At 43.8% G+C, this 15086-nt stretch overlaps 8 protein-coding genes across 8 annotated transcripts; 4 read left to right on the top strand and 4 right to left on the bottom strand.

Moving 5' to 3' along the window:
* Positions 1–2046: 2046 nt before the first annotated feature.
* CIN5 (Cin5p) lies at positions 2047–2952 on the top strand (the record flags this gene model as incomplete). Its single annotated transcript, XM_018367879.1, has 1 exon — positions 2047–2952. One exon carries the CDS (start codon positions 2047–2049, stop codon positions 2950–2952), a length of 906 nt encoding a protein of 301 aa, XP_018219261.1.
* Positions 2953–3637: 685 nt separating this feature from the next.
* STI1 (Hsp90 cochaperone STI1) lies at positions 3638–5398 on the bottom strand (the record flags this gene model as incomplete). The annotated part of the gene is made up of 1 exon (XM_018367878.1): positions 3638–5398. The coding sequence occupies one exon, from the start codon at positions 5396–5398 to the stop codon at positions 3638–3640; it is 1761 nt and encodes a 586-aa protein (XP_018219260.1).
* A 224-nt stretch (positions 5399–5622) lies between these two features.
* On the bottom strand, positions 5623–6651 carry BUB3 (Bub3p; the record flags this gene model as incomplete). Its single annotated transcript, XM_018367877.1, has 1 exon — positions 5623–6651. The coding sequence occupies one exon, from the start codon at positions 6649–6651 to the stop codon at positions 5623–5625; it is 1029 nt and encodes a 342-aa protein (XP_018219259.1).
* Positions 6652–6880: 229 nt separating this feature from the next.
* HST3 (NAD-dependent histone deacetylase HST3) lies at positions 6881–8263 on the bottom strand (the record flags this gene model as incomplete). The annotated part of the gene is made up of 1 exon (XM_018367876.1): positions 6881–8263. The coding sequence occupies one exon, from the start codon at positions 8261–8263 to the stop codon at positions 6881–6883; it is 1383 nt and encodes a 460-aa protein (XP_018219258.1).
* Positions 8264–8790: 527 nt separating this feature from the next.
* Positions 8791–10506, top strand: AHC1 (Ahc1p; the record flags this gene model as incomplete). The annotated part of the gene is made up of 1 exon (XM_018367875.1): positions 8791–10506. The coding sequence occupies one exon, from the start codon at positions 8791–8793 to the stop codon at positions 10504–10506; it is 1716 nt and encodes a 571-aa protein (XP_018219257.1).
* Positions 10507–10648: 142 nt separating this feature from the next.
* Positions 10649–12805, top strand: DDL1 (putative carboxylic ester hydrolase; the record flags this gene model as incomplete). The annotated part of the gene is made up of 1 exon (XM_018367874.1): positions 10649–12805. The coding sequence occupies one exon, from the start codon at positions 10649–10651 to the stop codon at positions 12803–12805; it is 2157 nt and encodes a 718-aa protein (XP_018219256.1).
* Positions 12806–13082: 277 nt separating this feature from the next.
* Positions 13083–13724, top strand: SFM1 (protein-arginine N-methyltransferase SFM1; the record flags this gene model as incomplete). Its single annotated transcript, XM_018367873.1, has 1 exon — positions 13083–13724. One exon carries the CDS (start codon positions 13083–13085, stop codon positions 13722–13724), a length of 642 nt encoding a protein of 213 aa, XP_018219255.1.
* Positions 13725–14624: 900 nt separating this feature from the next.
* Positions 14625–14897, bottom strand: MCO10 (Mco10p; the record flags this gene model as incomplete). Its single annotated transcript, XM_018367872.1, has 1 exon — positions 14625–14897. The coding sequence occupies one exon, from the start codon at positions 14895–14897 to the stop codon at positions 14625–14627; it is 273 nt and encodes a 90-aa protein (XP_018219254.1).
* Between the last annotated feature and the right edge of the window lie 189 nt (positions 14898–15086).

Here is a 15086-nt window from a genome sequence, read left to right as displayed (position 1 = left end):
AACGGGTATGTAAATCTTTGGTACGGCAATATGCAACCTACAACATTATCCTGTGTATATAGTTTGTGTTCAGACTAGCCAGGATTGCCGCACGTGTGTTTTGAAGTTTATTTGTAAGTCAGTAAAAGGATGGAGAACTTGTTGGTGTGGTCACTTTGCTATTTTTCTCCATCAATCATACAAAAGCGTTGTTTGTAATAGGAACATGTAAGCTCAGCGGAGCATTTTACCAATAGCCGTTTTTTTTGTTAACACTATCATATATAAGCTTTGACCCAAAGCGTTTTTTGCCATTGTCAAAACCGACCCTCCACTAAAAGACGGCCATAAGCTCTGCTTCTTCAAAAATATTTACTGTTCCTGTTGATAATTAGTAGTTTCGTAAGTAGTAATAATTAAGAATAAGCATTTCTTTCTCAACTCATCGAAAAGAGGCATATAAAACGCATGCTAATTGGCTATATGAAAAAGCCATAAATAAAAATAGTATATTATTACCATTATGTTTGTTCCAGATTCAACATAATCAATATTATATGTCCGGAATCATATACTCCAACAGTACCACTTAGAATGATAGCTCTCCGCAGAAAACTAAATTGTGCTTAATCGGAGATTGCGCCTCTAGAGAAATTCAAGGCCTTGATAGCAAGCAGGCAATAACCCCAAGGAAACTTCTCTGAAAAAATTTTCATGTTAATGGTTAACGCCACCTCTCAAGCAAGTTATAGTATATGAACTAAGAAAAGTAAAAATAGATCTGCTATATACGTGCCAGGGCAAATCCATCGCATCTTGCCTTCCGCGGTGCCTTTATAAAAGAGAGAAATTTTTAGATCCGTCACTACTACATTGTGCCATAAAAACAAAGGTGTTCATTGGGGCAAGCACTTTGTAAACGCTTGGTTTTGACATAATGCATTTAAATCTATGTTTCATCGCTGCCAACCCCACGAATGTAAAATTAGATCTTTTCCGGAGAAACATTCCAAGAAATGTGGGAGAAATGCAGTTTTTCCGGTTTATTGTATGCATTATTCTGGAAGATATACTCTGCAGCGGAAATCAAAGGGCTCGCGCGCTTTCACAATCCGCGTAGATAATAATGTCAATCGAAAAGCAAAAACAGAATCTAGCCGCATAAAAGCCAAATAAGTGCCTAGAAGAGATTAGATTAACCCTCCCCTGAAAGCCGCAGAGACGCTTGCTGCATGTATAATCACCCTCTCCCACCCCTCGACGACGCTTGAGCGTGGGGACTCATGTTGCTTCCACGCCTTTCACGGATCCGTCTTCCCCTCTCCCCGGTAAAATCGGCAGACCGAGAGGGGTCGCGGGGAAGGACCCGAAAGATAGCGTGCGCCGATTCTCAGGGTTGCAAAAGGGTACTCTCCTCGTAAGCAAAGTGCGCAGAAGCGCCGTAACAGCAAGAGGACTAATTGTACCCTAGAAACTTTTTCCTCAGAAACACAGGAAGAAGAGCCAAAATCTCCAGGAACCGAGTTCAAGAAGTTTATTGTTCATTGATCTCTTAGTAATCCAGCCAAGCGCTCTAGCCCGACGGAGAAAAAGGGAAATTTACTACGTATGGGGCAAGCCGTGACGCAATGAGAAAGGAGTCTTTTCCCGAGCGGATTTTTTACGGCACTTAAAAAATAATCGGACCCGGAGTTGCGTCACCGAGTTCAATGATGACATCCCCTCAACATGCAGAAAATTTTGTTGGAAGTAGATCTAGAGAGGATCGTTTGAGGGTAGAAGTACTAGGAGAAAATATAGCCATAATTGGAAAGGCAACGGACGGCGTGCAACTGGCAGGACGACGTAATTTGATAAGGATTACCTCCTCAATTGAAAGCATCAGGTAAGTCCTGCGTCATTAGCAAATTGAAATATATAAAAAGCAACAAGGCGATTCATTTTTCTATTGCTCGTTTACCACAAAGAGACTATATCGACAAACAATAAAGCAGGTCTTTTTATATCATCTATTATCCTGTTATATATACATAAACAAACTATAAAAAAAGGATTTAAAAAAATTCAATGTTTATACAAAGAAAAATGAACAACCATCCTTTGAATTTCCAACCAATATTAATTTCTCATCCGATGACTAGAGATAGCACAACGCAAAAAAATATGACGGGTAAAGATTTCACCCCAACTCATGCAGAATTTGTCAAAGAAGAGAACAAGCCTGATTTGCATTCTATTCCGGTGGGCTCGCCGAACGTTATTCTACCACAAATTCAGCTCCCAAAGATTGCAACACTCGAAGAGCCAGCATTTGAAAGCAGAACAGGCTCGATAACGGATCAGTCTGCCAGGAGAAATTCGGTCAACGTAGGGACCTTGTGTGACGATGCTCCGAACTTTTCTGGCCCACATGTCCCAAGGCCGGTGGCCGTCCAAAATCTAATTCCTCCATCTTTACCAAGATTGAACGCGTATCAATTTAGGCCCCAACTCATAGATGGTAATTCAAACTTCCAATTCAACCCTAACCACTATACTCCCGCATCTGTCCCACCTCATACATCATACGAACCCTCCTACACTACAGCATCTACGTTCGCCAACTTACCTGCGGCTTCTTATTTTCCTTCAAACAGCACACCAACAACAAGAAAAAATAGCACTACTATGAACTCTCTTACTGAAGAAGCACGTCGTGTCTCTGTTTCTCTTTCTGAACCGGTATACAACGAAGGTGAAAAATATAATCTTGATGGTCAATTAATTGGTAAGACAGGTAAGCCGCTAAGAAATACAAAGAGAGCCGCGCAAAACAGAAGTGCCCAAAAGGCATTCAGACATCGTCGTGAAAAATACATCAAGAATCTTGAAGAAAAATCTAAAATATTTGACGGCCTGGTGAAAGAAAATGACGAACTGAAAAAAATTATTGATTTACTAAAAGCAAAATTAAATGAAGAAAAACAAGGATGATACTAAAAAGCTCCTGAAAGATTCAAAAGTATGAAGTGGATTGCTCTTCAGGGGGGGTTGCAACCTTCCAAAAAAAAATTTACGGAAAAGTGGTGTGATGATGGAAATAATTTCGGGGTTTCGGTCTCAGGCAGCCAGCATTAGGTAATCGACAAAACTTAATGTAATTATTTAATTTTTGTTTCCTTCATTTCCCTTTTTTTACATGGCAGGCACATTAATAAGAAAAGTGATTGTAAGAATATACGTACCATATACATAGCGAGAAAAAAAAATATTATATCAGTGAGAGCACGAAAAGTTTATTTCCCTAATTTTCAACTTAACGGAAATTGTTACGCCTCGGCTTTTCCCGGCCCCGTGCTGATGACGTAACATGGAGAGTTACGTACTTTTTTTCTAGGGGGTCTTGGCCGGAAATTTTCGGTGTGGCTGATTCGAACGGAGAACGAAAGGAAAGGCGAGATTGGCGAGATTTTGAGGCCATGTTGAGGTGTTTATTTGTTTACTTGCTCGTCCGACGGGCTTATGGTCCGAATTTCTGGCTCTTTGCCACGTATTACATTATTTTTTTTAAGATTGTGTGAATAGATTTAGATATACAAAGTGAGAGAAGATCATTATATGTACATATGTATGTATGAAAGACGAAAAAACAAAAGAAATAGTGTGAAATTAATTTTTATTAGCGGCCAGTGCGGATAATACCAGAGGCAATTAAAGTTTGGATCTTTTTGTATACTTCTGGGTTCTTCATATGTTCTTGTAAAGCAGCAGGGTTTTGTTGAGCCTGTTGCAAAATACTTTGCATGACAGGATCTTGCATGATGGCAGCTACTTCAGGATCTTTCATGGCCCTTTGGTAGGTTTCCTCTGGGGAGTCGTTACCGGTGTTGGACTGGAATCTTTGTTGGCTCGCCTTGTAGTATAGTTGGTCGATTTCCCTGGCACTTGCGCCGTTGTTCACTTCAGCATCCTTGGTTCTTGCTGCGTCTAACGTTTCCAAGGCGCCAGCGAATTCTTGAACAGCGATCTGTGCGGTAGCCTTTCTGATGTAAGCTCTTACGAAATTTGGGTCCTTTTCGATGGCTTTATTACAGTCAGCAATAGCCTCGGGGAATGACATTAGCTTAGCTAAAGCAGCGGCTCTATTAGAATAGCCTCTTGCGTCTTCAGGAGATCTTTTGATCATTTCTGTGTAAGCCTTAACAGCATTGGGCCAGTCACTCTTTGTGAAATATTCTTTACCTTCTAAACGAGCTTCTTCTGCTTTTTCAGGATTAATGTATGCTTCGGCTTCAGCTTTTTTCAGTTCCTTTTCGGCGTTTCTTAATTTGGTCAAGATATCAGCTGTACGATGTTCAGTTAATGATTTTTGGTAATTTTCTATGGTTTTTTTCAAGTCACCTAATTTGTGGTAAGCATTACCGATACGAGCAAATGATTTGGAAATAACCTTGTAGTCAGCTCTCATTTCTCTACCCTGCTCCACAGCATCAGTTAGAGTTGCAATAGCGGTTTCGTAATCACCCTTTTCGTATTCAGCGGCAGCACGGTTGTTCAAGTAAGTGATGTCCCTGTGTAGTTCCCAAGCTTTGTTGTAGTGTTCGATGGCTTCTTCAAATTGACGGGCTTTGTAAAACTTGTTACCTTCGGCTTTCTCTTTGTCTGCTTCGACTTTAGAGTCATCTTCGTCAACTTCCATTGGTTCGGCTTCCTTAGTTTCCTCTTGTTGTGGAGCCTTTGAAGAACTTTCGCTCTTTGTAGTCTGTGGTTTAGCGTCTTGCTTTTGTTCAGCGTTGGCGTCAGTGGCTGGGTCCTTTGGCATGGAGTTTGATTGATTTACGTCATCCATGTTCAAGTCGACACCCATCAATGTAGCCATAATGGTCATTAATCTTGGATCGGAGAATAAATCTTGGCCAATGGCTTGTGGGTTTTGCTTGTAGCCAATCAACTTGGCCACCAATTGAGGGTCCTTCATCATTTCACTAGTTTTTGGGTTTTTCTTCAAATTTTCAATTAGATTAGGGTCAGCAAATAACTGGGTCAACCCTAAATCAGGTTGAGCCTGTCTCGCTTGTTGACTACGATGGACCTGGTCCAACCCGTCCTTAGCTGCTTTGTTAGTGCCATCTAATTCCAGGGCTTTCTTGTAGTTGCTTTCAGCATCATCTAGATCGCCAAGCCCTAAATGGGCGGCACCCAATCTATTATAACCCTTGGACCATGATGGGTTGATCTTGACACATTCGGTAGCGTCGTTCAAAGCGTCAGTGAATTTCTTCAAAGAGGTGTAGCAGGCAGACCTGTTGGAATATAAAACATGGTTTGGAGCTTCAGAGACTTCGATGGCTTTGGTGAAGAGGTCGATGGCCTTACCGTAATCCTTAGCGGTAAAAGCGGCGTTACCTTGTTGCTTGTATTCGTCAGCAGTTAATGACATTTTCGATGTGTATGTGTCGTTCAATTACGGGGATAGGTTTTTGGCAAAATACTTACTCACCTGGATAATCGATCTAATATATACTTTTCCGCTAAAGCTACACTTAATGTATGTATGTAATTTTTTCTTAAAGGAGGAGGAGCGGAAGAAAAAAAGTGATGAACATCTAATTTTTTCTGGAATGTTCTATCATGTCGCACGAACAATGGATCAGAAGTACTACACTAGTTCTCATAGTCGAATATTATGTATGCTGAGCTTGCTTCCAGTTCGATGGCATGATCAATGGCTGCGTTAGTCTTGAAGGTATCGTCTGAGGTGGCCAGACATAGGATGTTATCTCCGCAAGCCATCTTGACCACGCTGTTCTCGTTAAATTTGGGAAAGTTTTTTACTTTCTTGCGAGTTTGTAGATTCCAGCACGAAACAATACCATCAGAGCCAGCTGTGTATAAGAACCTGGAGACAGGGGAAAACTCGATGGAATTTACAGGGTACGCCAGGTTTGTGTCCTTCAAGTTGAGGCGGTGGCATCTAAATGCGAATCTCTTGGTTAAGTCATCTTCGTTGCCCCCGTCGCTGAAGAATTCCACAGCAACTCGCCCGTCTATACTGCTGCATGCATAACCGTCTTGGTCTTGAGGTAAGAGAGCGATATCTCTTATTTGGTACTTCAGTCCAGACTCCGCCAGCGTTCCGTCGTCGTCTTCGCGAAGGGGCAGGTAAAACCATCGGACCTGACTGTTGTTCATACCAAGGATCAAACGGGAAGAGTTGGCATCCATGGCGAAGATCTTGTTCTTTACCTCCGGACCGATGGGGTTCAGGTTCTTCGTGGTGGGGCCGACTTCCTGAGGGTAGTGGAAAGGGTCGACGACCTGTATCAGACCGTCCCATGAGGCGGCGAGAAGTTTGTCATCGCCGTATTTGCACATTCGACAAATGCCCAGGTTGGCCTCATTGTTTGCTAGGGCTTGGAAGTGGGGCGTAGCTGTCAAATCTACCCTTAGAATTTCGCCCTGTACAGCCCCCACGTATATTTGTAGGTCTGGATTATCGATGAAGTCGCAACACAGCAACGGGTGTTTGTATTGTAGCGTTTGCGAAAGATCGACTTTCTTCGCCTGTTTGTCTACTTTGTAGATTGAGAGCGAACCATCCCAAGAAGTTATTAAGAGCAACGATCTGGAAGGGACTAGCTTGATATCGCTTATATAGTCTCTCGGGGCCTGCTCGATTTCTACTACTTGCATTCTGTTGGAGTGAGGTACGTCGACAAACGTGGGACAGGCTCGCGATGAGATGGCATACTGGTGTATTTTTAATTTTTAATTTTGTTTTTCTTTAGTTCATTCATTCTCGGACATGCAGATCTTTTAAGTATACGTACGTGTATATATTGAAGATAGATTATATATATTATGCAAAGGTGGAGGTAGGGGCGAAATGGATATCCTGCGTCTTACCGGTTGCGGCAGGGGCCTACTGGGTCAATGAACATTTAACGTCCGCCGCTGGTGTTGGTCGTATTTTGGCGCGTTTCTTGGAATCCGCGGTTTCCTCCTCGTCTTCTTCACTGGAGTTCTCCGGAGACAGTAGTTTCCTCTTTATTTTGTTCAGTGACTTTATTCGCATGTTCAACTCGTTGTGGGCGTGTGCAGCGGGCTGCAGTGCGGTTCTAAGAGGGGTAGTGGGGGGCGTGTTGATCGGGTCCTTTTGAGCCTTCATCATCTTTCTCAGGTCGCTGGCCTCTCTCTTCAACTGCCTTAGCCTATCGACTTGGTCTTGCGTCTTGAAGAAGTCCGGGATCTGGGACTCGAGGAACGAGACCCACCGGTCGCAGTCCGAATGGATCTGGTAGTCGATGATGCCGTGCCAAGGCGAGTCGCCGATGGGGCTCTTGTTTACGAGGATGATCAGCCCGCCACGGTCGTGGATTTTCCTGCTTAGTTTCTTAACCAGTTGTTTCACGCCATCGACTTTTAAGCTCGTGCCCATAATGATCAAGAGGTCCGGATTGCCCCTTAGGATGTCGAGGTTCAGGCCCTGCGTGATCAGCTCACCCGAAGGGTGGTTCTCGCCATACAAGACGATGTTCGGTCTCAGAAACCCCACGTTGGACCCCAGAGTCCGCTTCCCTTCATTCAGCCTCTTGTTGATGAGCGCCTCGCAATGCGGACACAGGGGCAGCTCGCCTCTTCTTAGGCAGCGGGACCAGTACCTATCCCAGGGGAAAGTCTGGAAGCACTTGGTGCACGACAGGGTGTTCAAGTCGCCGTGCAACTGGACGACGTCCAGGTTTTTCCAGTGCGAGCTGAACGAGGGCAAAGACGGCTTCTTGCTGGACATGGTGAGTCCCATGTCCTCCTCGAGGCCGTCAATGTTCTGCGTGTAGCAGCGCAGCAGCTTGTTCCTGTTCTTCAGGTGCGCTATGAACCGGTGCGTCTTGGTCGGCCGCGCCAACTGCACACTCGAGTACAGTCTTTCCATGAACTTGGCGAAAATCGAGATCTTAAAGTCGTCTCGAAACAGCGAAATGTCAAACATCTCTCTGCCGGACTTGATCGACCAATACTGCGAGGATTCCTCTTTCACAAGGTTGTACAGCCCGTCGGAGGACCGGAAATCAGGAATCCCTGCGTTGCACGAGATACCAGCCCCAGTCAGACACGCGATCTTCCGCGACCTACCCAGCTGCTTGCTGATGCGGCCAAGAAGCTCGTCTTGGCCGTCCAGGCTCGTGATATGCGTTAGCCTCTCCGTCTGTAACGAAGGCGAAGGCAAAGATGAAGACGAAGACGAAGACTCGCCGGAACCCATCGAGCCAGATCGACTGGCGGGCGGCGATGGTGAAACAGAGGACATGTGCGAGTGCTAAATTGTGCTGTCCTCTGGACCATGTGTCTACACGCCCTGAACCTGCATTCCCACTCCCGCTCTCACACATACGCACACATATATATATATATATATACGTACACTCGACCGAGTACACATCTGCCATTGCGGTGTATTGACGTTTTACCCTTTGCGGTAATCGCACACGGCGGCCGTCGCGCGCGATGTCTCAGCCCGGACGGTTACCCGCGAGCGAGGGGTACCCGCCACAGAAACGCCCGTAGCCCGGCTCGCCACTGCGCGTAGCCGCGGGAAGCGCAGGGACGAAAAAAGCGGGAAGAGAATATGCGCAAGACAAGACCCGTGTGAAGGAAGAACAAGAAGAAACAGTGGTTGGCGTATGTGCTTCTTCCTGGTTCCGAGGCTCGTCTCTTGATCTTTGTATAATAACACACTCGACTGTTCTGTTCTGTTCTGTTCTGTTTTGTTCTGCTCGGTCCTCCCACCCCACGGCTCATACTTCTCACTCAACATTTATATATGGCCTTCTCTGCATGATGAATCCCAGCCAAGATAAACAGCAACAGCAGCACCAACAGCAGTATCATCATCATAATCCGTCGTCGTCGTCGTCGTCGTCGTCCAGGATTACCAGTGTGTACCAGGTCACGACGCCCAAGTCTCCGCAGGACCTCGAAAACAGCATGGACGTGCCCTACAAAATGGACGCCGCCACCGGCGATGCGGACAGGGACAGCGAAAACACCCAGCGGTTGAAGTACRAGTGTGCCAAGCGGGAAATCCTGAGCGCTCTGAACCTGCACATTATGCTTAACCACAAGCACGTTAGTCGGCTGCACAGGAACGTCCAGAAGGTCGACGCCAAGTTGGTTCTTCTGGAAACGCTGCATGACGATACCGGTTTGCTGGGCAAAATCGAGCAAACGTACCAACTGAAGATAAAGCAGCACCAGCAACATATCGGCTTCAACAACAACAACAACAACAGCATCAGCATAGAAAATATAAACGCATCCACGGACTTTGGCGCCTCATATCCCGTGCTGTCCGACTACAACATCAACTGCCAGCCCCTGTCTTCCAGCAGCAACGCTACGCTGTCGGCACCACACATGGCCTCCCACCACTACCAGACCAGAAGCAAGAGCAACGGGTTCCTGCTTGAGCCCTCCGTCCTGCGTCCGGCAAACTCGAACATAATAGACTACAGGATCACCGGCTCCAAGTCCATAGCGCATGCCACGGCCAAGCCTGCCGACGTGTCCTCGCCCCGCTCCTCCTCCATTTCCCCCACGGACGAGCAACCCGGGTTCCAAATACTCCCCTTCAAGCCAAGCCAGATGCACCTGAACCACAGGCGCAACTACAGCAGCACCTGCTTGACCAGCAACAGCGGCGTCATCGGTAAAACGGAGGACAACGAGCCCATCTTCAGAAGATACGACGGGATCCTGATAATAATAACGTGCTCCAAGTGCGACCGCTCCGGCTTCACCTCCGCGCAGGGCATTGTCAACCATACCCGTCTAAAGCACTCCAAACTGTACTCAAGCCAGCCCCTGGCGGTCCTGAACAACCAAAAACTGCTGCCCGACGACAAGCAGGACCCGAAAATCCTGTCCAGCTTCAAGGAGTTGGGCTTAGACCCAAACAAAGACTACCTGCCCTCTGAGATCGCCATACCGAAACCGCAATCACCAATCAGCACCTCAGACAACCATGCGCGGGCCCACAAGTCTGTCAAGGACATCCCGCACCTGGAAAAACTATACCAGAATAAGGACGATTTCAAAAAATTGATCGATATGGTCAATGAGACGCCGAATGACTTGAAAGAGTTCTTGAATCAGCGCGAAATGCAGCTGAAAGAACAGGGCGAGGACGAGGACGAGGAAGAACGAGAAGATGACTCTTCTAGAACTGATAACGAAGCTTCGTACGTGCCATCGCCATCCCTCTCGGCAACAGCGACCACAACAACAACAACAACAACAACAACAGACCCGCCCTCCCCACCGGTATTGTCCTCTTCGTTGCAAAGAAAACTTTTGCGTAAAAGAAGACTGGACGTGGATACTGCCACTACTACTGGAGATTTGCCCTTAAGAGAAAGGCTGAGACCAAGCCCCACCGATAAGAAGCCAAGAAAGGCCACTCTTTTGATGAACAAAGATGCTAGCAGTGCGGGAAGGCCTTCGTCCTACTACAACCTCAGGTCAAAATCAAGGCTTCGCGGGTCCCATACATAGTACTTAAATAAACAAGTAGATTACACATTATAATATTCTGTTGGGTTTTTGGTTTTATTTGCCGCTTTAAAGAAAAAGCAAATCTTGCTGTTCCGTTTCCCTAAAATACGGATAGCTTAAGGCATACAAGGTAAACGCACTAATGCTCGCTGCCTTACGACCCAATCCTCGAGGTTTTCGCTCGCGTACCCCTTCCGTAAGTCTCTTCGTAAGACTGACCCACTCCTACATACCGTGGTTTTACGCTATCGACGTGCCCAACTCTAAACCATACTTGCCTACGTACAAGGCTTTCCAATCTCCCAAAAAATTCAAACCGTTTTCCATTGATGACTCCAACCGCCTGGAAAGGGCCAGCAAGCATCGGGAACACAACCCCGTCTTAGTCAACGAGGACTACTTGTTCAAAGTGGACCTCTCGCACATGGAACTATCCCCCACATATTGGGAGGGCCCCACGTATCAGGTACGAAGAGGCGTCTGGTTTGACTCTTTGGACCAACCCTTATCCAGCGACCTCACCTCTGAAATCGAGGGCTTGTATAAGTCTATCAAGACTGACAAAACTGAGGGCGATGCGCTTGCGACACCGTCTGCCGAGTTACAAGATATATTCAGGCTCAAGGGTAAATATCCAATCGATAAAGAAAACCAAAAAGAGCGGGGAAAGGAATCCAGCAACGAACACAATGATGAACCCGTTTTCAAGTTTGTTTTGTTCGTCAACAAGCAAACCGCTTTTCTATTATCGGATCTAGACGGCGGTAAACTACAACTTGCCTTCTTGAGATCTAATCTGGCTCAATCTTTACCTCTCAATGCTACAAAGATTACAAGATCGTACAAGAGGCCAGCCAAGAAACCCTCCGCACCCTCCAAAGCAGCCAACCCTCAGGTCCCCGTAGCCGATGGCAGCGGCAACTCCAAGTCAAATAGCCTCGAAACAAAACTGGAAAAGAAAGTCTCCAATCTTTTTAATGTGTCAGATTTCTTGCAATTGTTCAACGGCAATGCAAACAAGGATCAAGATGACGCAAAGAGCTTAGAAAACCAAATGGAAAGAGACTACAATAACGCCGATAGCAACGAGGGTGCCGATGCTAGTAGCAAGATTAAAAACGGCCAAAATTCAAACACAGGCCCCAAGGAAAATAAAAGTAATAAAAGAAATGTGGATAACCTGGTGCTTTGTGTTCATGGTATAGGCCAAACACTGGGCAAGAAATACGAGTATGTCAACTTCCCGCACACGATAAATTTATTGAGATCTAACATGAAGAAAATCTACAGTAATTCTAAGAGATTACAGTCGTTAAACACAGCATCTGATCACCAAAATAACTGTAATTTGCAGGTCCTGCCCATCACTTGGAGACATTCAATAAGCTTTCAAACTGACGCTAAGGAGGAGAATATCGAGAACCAAGAATTACCCACTTTGTCACAAGTTACAGTAAACGGCGTGTTGCCCCTGCGGAAACTACTAGCTGATGGTCTATTGGACATCTTACTGTATGTCGAACCTTATTATCAAGAAATGATTCTCCATCAAGTTACGTCTCAACTGAACAAAACTTTCCGAACTTACAAGAAATACAATCCAGAATTCGAGGGAAATGTTCATTTAGTGGGCCATTCGTTAGGCAGTATGATCTTATTTGATATTTTATCCAAACAGAAAAAATTCAAACTAGACTTTCAGGTAGATAATCTATTCTTTATTGGATCACCAATTGGACTTTTAAAGCTGATTCAAAGAACTAAAATTGGTGACCGTCCCAAATTCCCCAATGATTTGGAGAAAAAACTAACCATACAAAGGCCGCAATGCAAGGACGTTTACAACGTCTATCACGTCTGTGATCCCATTTCCTATAGAATGGAACCTCTTGTTAATAAAGAAATGGCATACTATGAACAAGCTTATTTACCTCATTGTAGTGAAGCCTATGACTTGACTTCCAAGGTTTTAGAGTTTGGTGAAAACATATGGAAGGACTTACCTGGTACTGGCAACAGCACTACCAATGAAAATAATTCGCAATCCAAGGAAAGATCATCTAATGAAACCAAGACCAAACTATCAGATAAATTAACAACAATGCTTACGGATTTAAACTATAGTGGACGKTTAGATTATGCCATGCTGCCAAGTTTACTTGAAGTGGACTTTATATCGGCTATTAAATCGCACGTTTCTTATTTTGAAGAACCCGATATTGCAGGGTTTATCATGAAAGAAATTTTAGCCAAGCATGAAAAAGTTTCCGAAATATGCGCGAAAAGGAAGGCAAATTGAAGAGCGGCTATAGTGCATCAATATACTGTCTCACCATATCTTAATTTTTTTTTTTATGTCTTCTTACTATATAAAAGTAATTCATTATTCGTTCTGCACTTCCATGTTGCGGGTAAAAAAAATGACATGTTTTGCCTTTTTGGTGCCGAAATTTTCGACAAGCTAGCTCATCGAGCATACAAAGGAGGAGTCCAACGTCGAACTATCACACTCAGGACTTAAGCATCCATATCGGCGCATTGATCAAGCATAACAGTGGTAGGCAGTCTCGGAAAAAATGAAGTATATTATTGAACATATGGAGGAAGGATTCAGTGAATGGGTCATTCTAGAGTATAGCCAAATTTTAAGAGATGTTGGAGCTGAAAACTTAATTTTATCGTCGTTACCAAAGAACACCACTGAAAAGGACATACCTGAAAAGCTATTATCGCTTGGTTTGAGATGGACAACAAGTGATCTGAAGAACATTGATGAAGATTTCAAGGATTTGGAACCTTTGAAAGACGGAAGAGTTTGTTTATTGGACCCAAGAGCTGCGATTGATTTACAACCTGAAGACGCTGCAGAATTCGATTATTTCGTATTTGGTGGTATATTAGGTGACCATCCTCCAAGAGATCGTACTAAAGAACTAAAGACTACATATCCTAATCTGCTGGTGGGTAGAAGACTTGGCGACAAGCAAATGACCACAGATACTGCGATAAGAACAACCCAGTTGATTGTCAAAAACAAAACCAAGTTTGAAGATATCAAGTTCATTGATTATCCTGAATTTAGGTTCAATAAAAATGAAGCCACGGAGATGCCGTTTAGATATGTTCTTGATAAAGAAGGTAGACCAATCCTACCAGAGGGTATGTTAGAGTTGATCAAGAAGGATTCTGCTCAAAGCTTGGATGATCTGCTAATGTAAAGCGCGAGTGCTTTCTTTTATAAAATATTCTATATTTACGATCAGTAGTTTCAACGACTCGTTATAGAGCCAGTTGACATTCAGGTTTATACTAAAGGCATAACGTCAACTAACGTCAACTAAGTTTAAATATGGTTCGAATGCAACATTAAACCAAATAAATTGAGATTAATAGTAGTAAACTTTCTACGGCTGGCATCTCTTTTTCCTAACTTTCTCGAAGGTTTTTTCGGATGAGCACCACACGATCATATAAAATATATAGCGGCGGCTTTTGCATTGTGTTGATCATTTTTGATTGCTAACATAATTTGCATCTAGTGAATGCTCCTAAAAAATCAACCTAATTATACGCTGTTGTTTCTATTGTTATAACGGCACTGAATTCGGAAAAAAACTGAAAGTAATAACTTGATCCTTGGGGATCAATATTAGCCCAACAAAATCACAAAAAGTTGAAAAATAATGTACTCAAAACAAATAAAAAGACAAACTAGCAATATCAGTGTATACTTCCATTAGTACCCGTCACTTTAAAACCAAGTGGGTGACTCCTAATTTTGCTGAGTCCTAAAGGATTATTTGCCTAATTCAATTGCATTTCATTTTTTAGTGTTCTAAATTGGTTGTCATTTACAATTACCGAGCAAAGATGATACAACAAAGCTTACACAACTTTTCCCTTATTGTTCTTAATCAGGTCAGACCAGAACTCAGTATCGGGAGGCATTTTTGCCTTTATATTCAGAATATATTGAATCATACATATGTATATTTGCATAGAAACAGAAAATTTGATGTAGTTTACTAAAGATCACTCATTCCAAGAGCCGGTTTAAATGAAAACTAGTGTGTTCTGTTATATTCAAGGCCGCTCCTGAAAGTGACATTGCTTATAAATCAGTTGACTTTTTTATCCTGTTTTGTATCCTTCTCCAGGTCATTCAAAAATCCTTCAATACTTTTCATAACATCATCATCTTTCCCATCAGCATTCGCTGTTGACGGTTTCTCACCATTCTGTTGGTTCAGGTGAGGGACTTCCTTGGTTTCATCTTTACTCTTTGGCTTCATTGTAAAGTAAGATGTCACAGCAGCCGTAGCAACGAATGTAGATATGGCCAATACATGAGGTTGAACAGTTCTGCCAAATATTTTATATGCGGCACCCATTCTGATAGTTTAATTAAATGTGTTGACTTTCAGATTTCATATATAGTGGCAAAATCCTAATAGGCCTCTGCATTCTAAACTACACCTTACCCTTAAACTTGCTCTTTAATAGGTTGTTAAACTACACCTCATTACCCGGCATTCTCCTTGTATTTGTAATGCATAGTTATTCTGGTTTCGTTATTGTAA

Source organism: Saccharomyces eubayanus, chromosome VIII (genome assembly GCF_001298625.1).
Source record: "Saccharomyces eubayanus strain FM1318 chromosome VIII, whole genome shotgun sequence".
NCBI classification, from domain to species: domain Eukaryota; kingdom Fungi; phylum Ascomycota; class Saccharomycetes; order Saccharomycetales; family Saccharomycetaceae; genus Saccharomyces; species Saccharomyces eubayanus.
The sequence above is the reverse complement of the archived record's forward strand: the minus strand, read 5'-3'. Positions and strand labels throughout refer to the sequence as shown.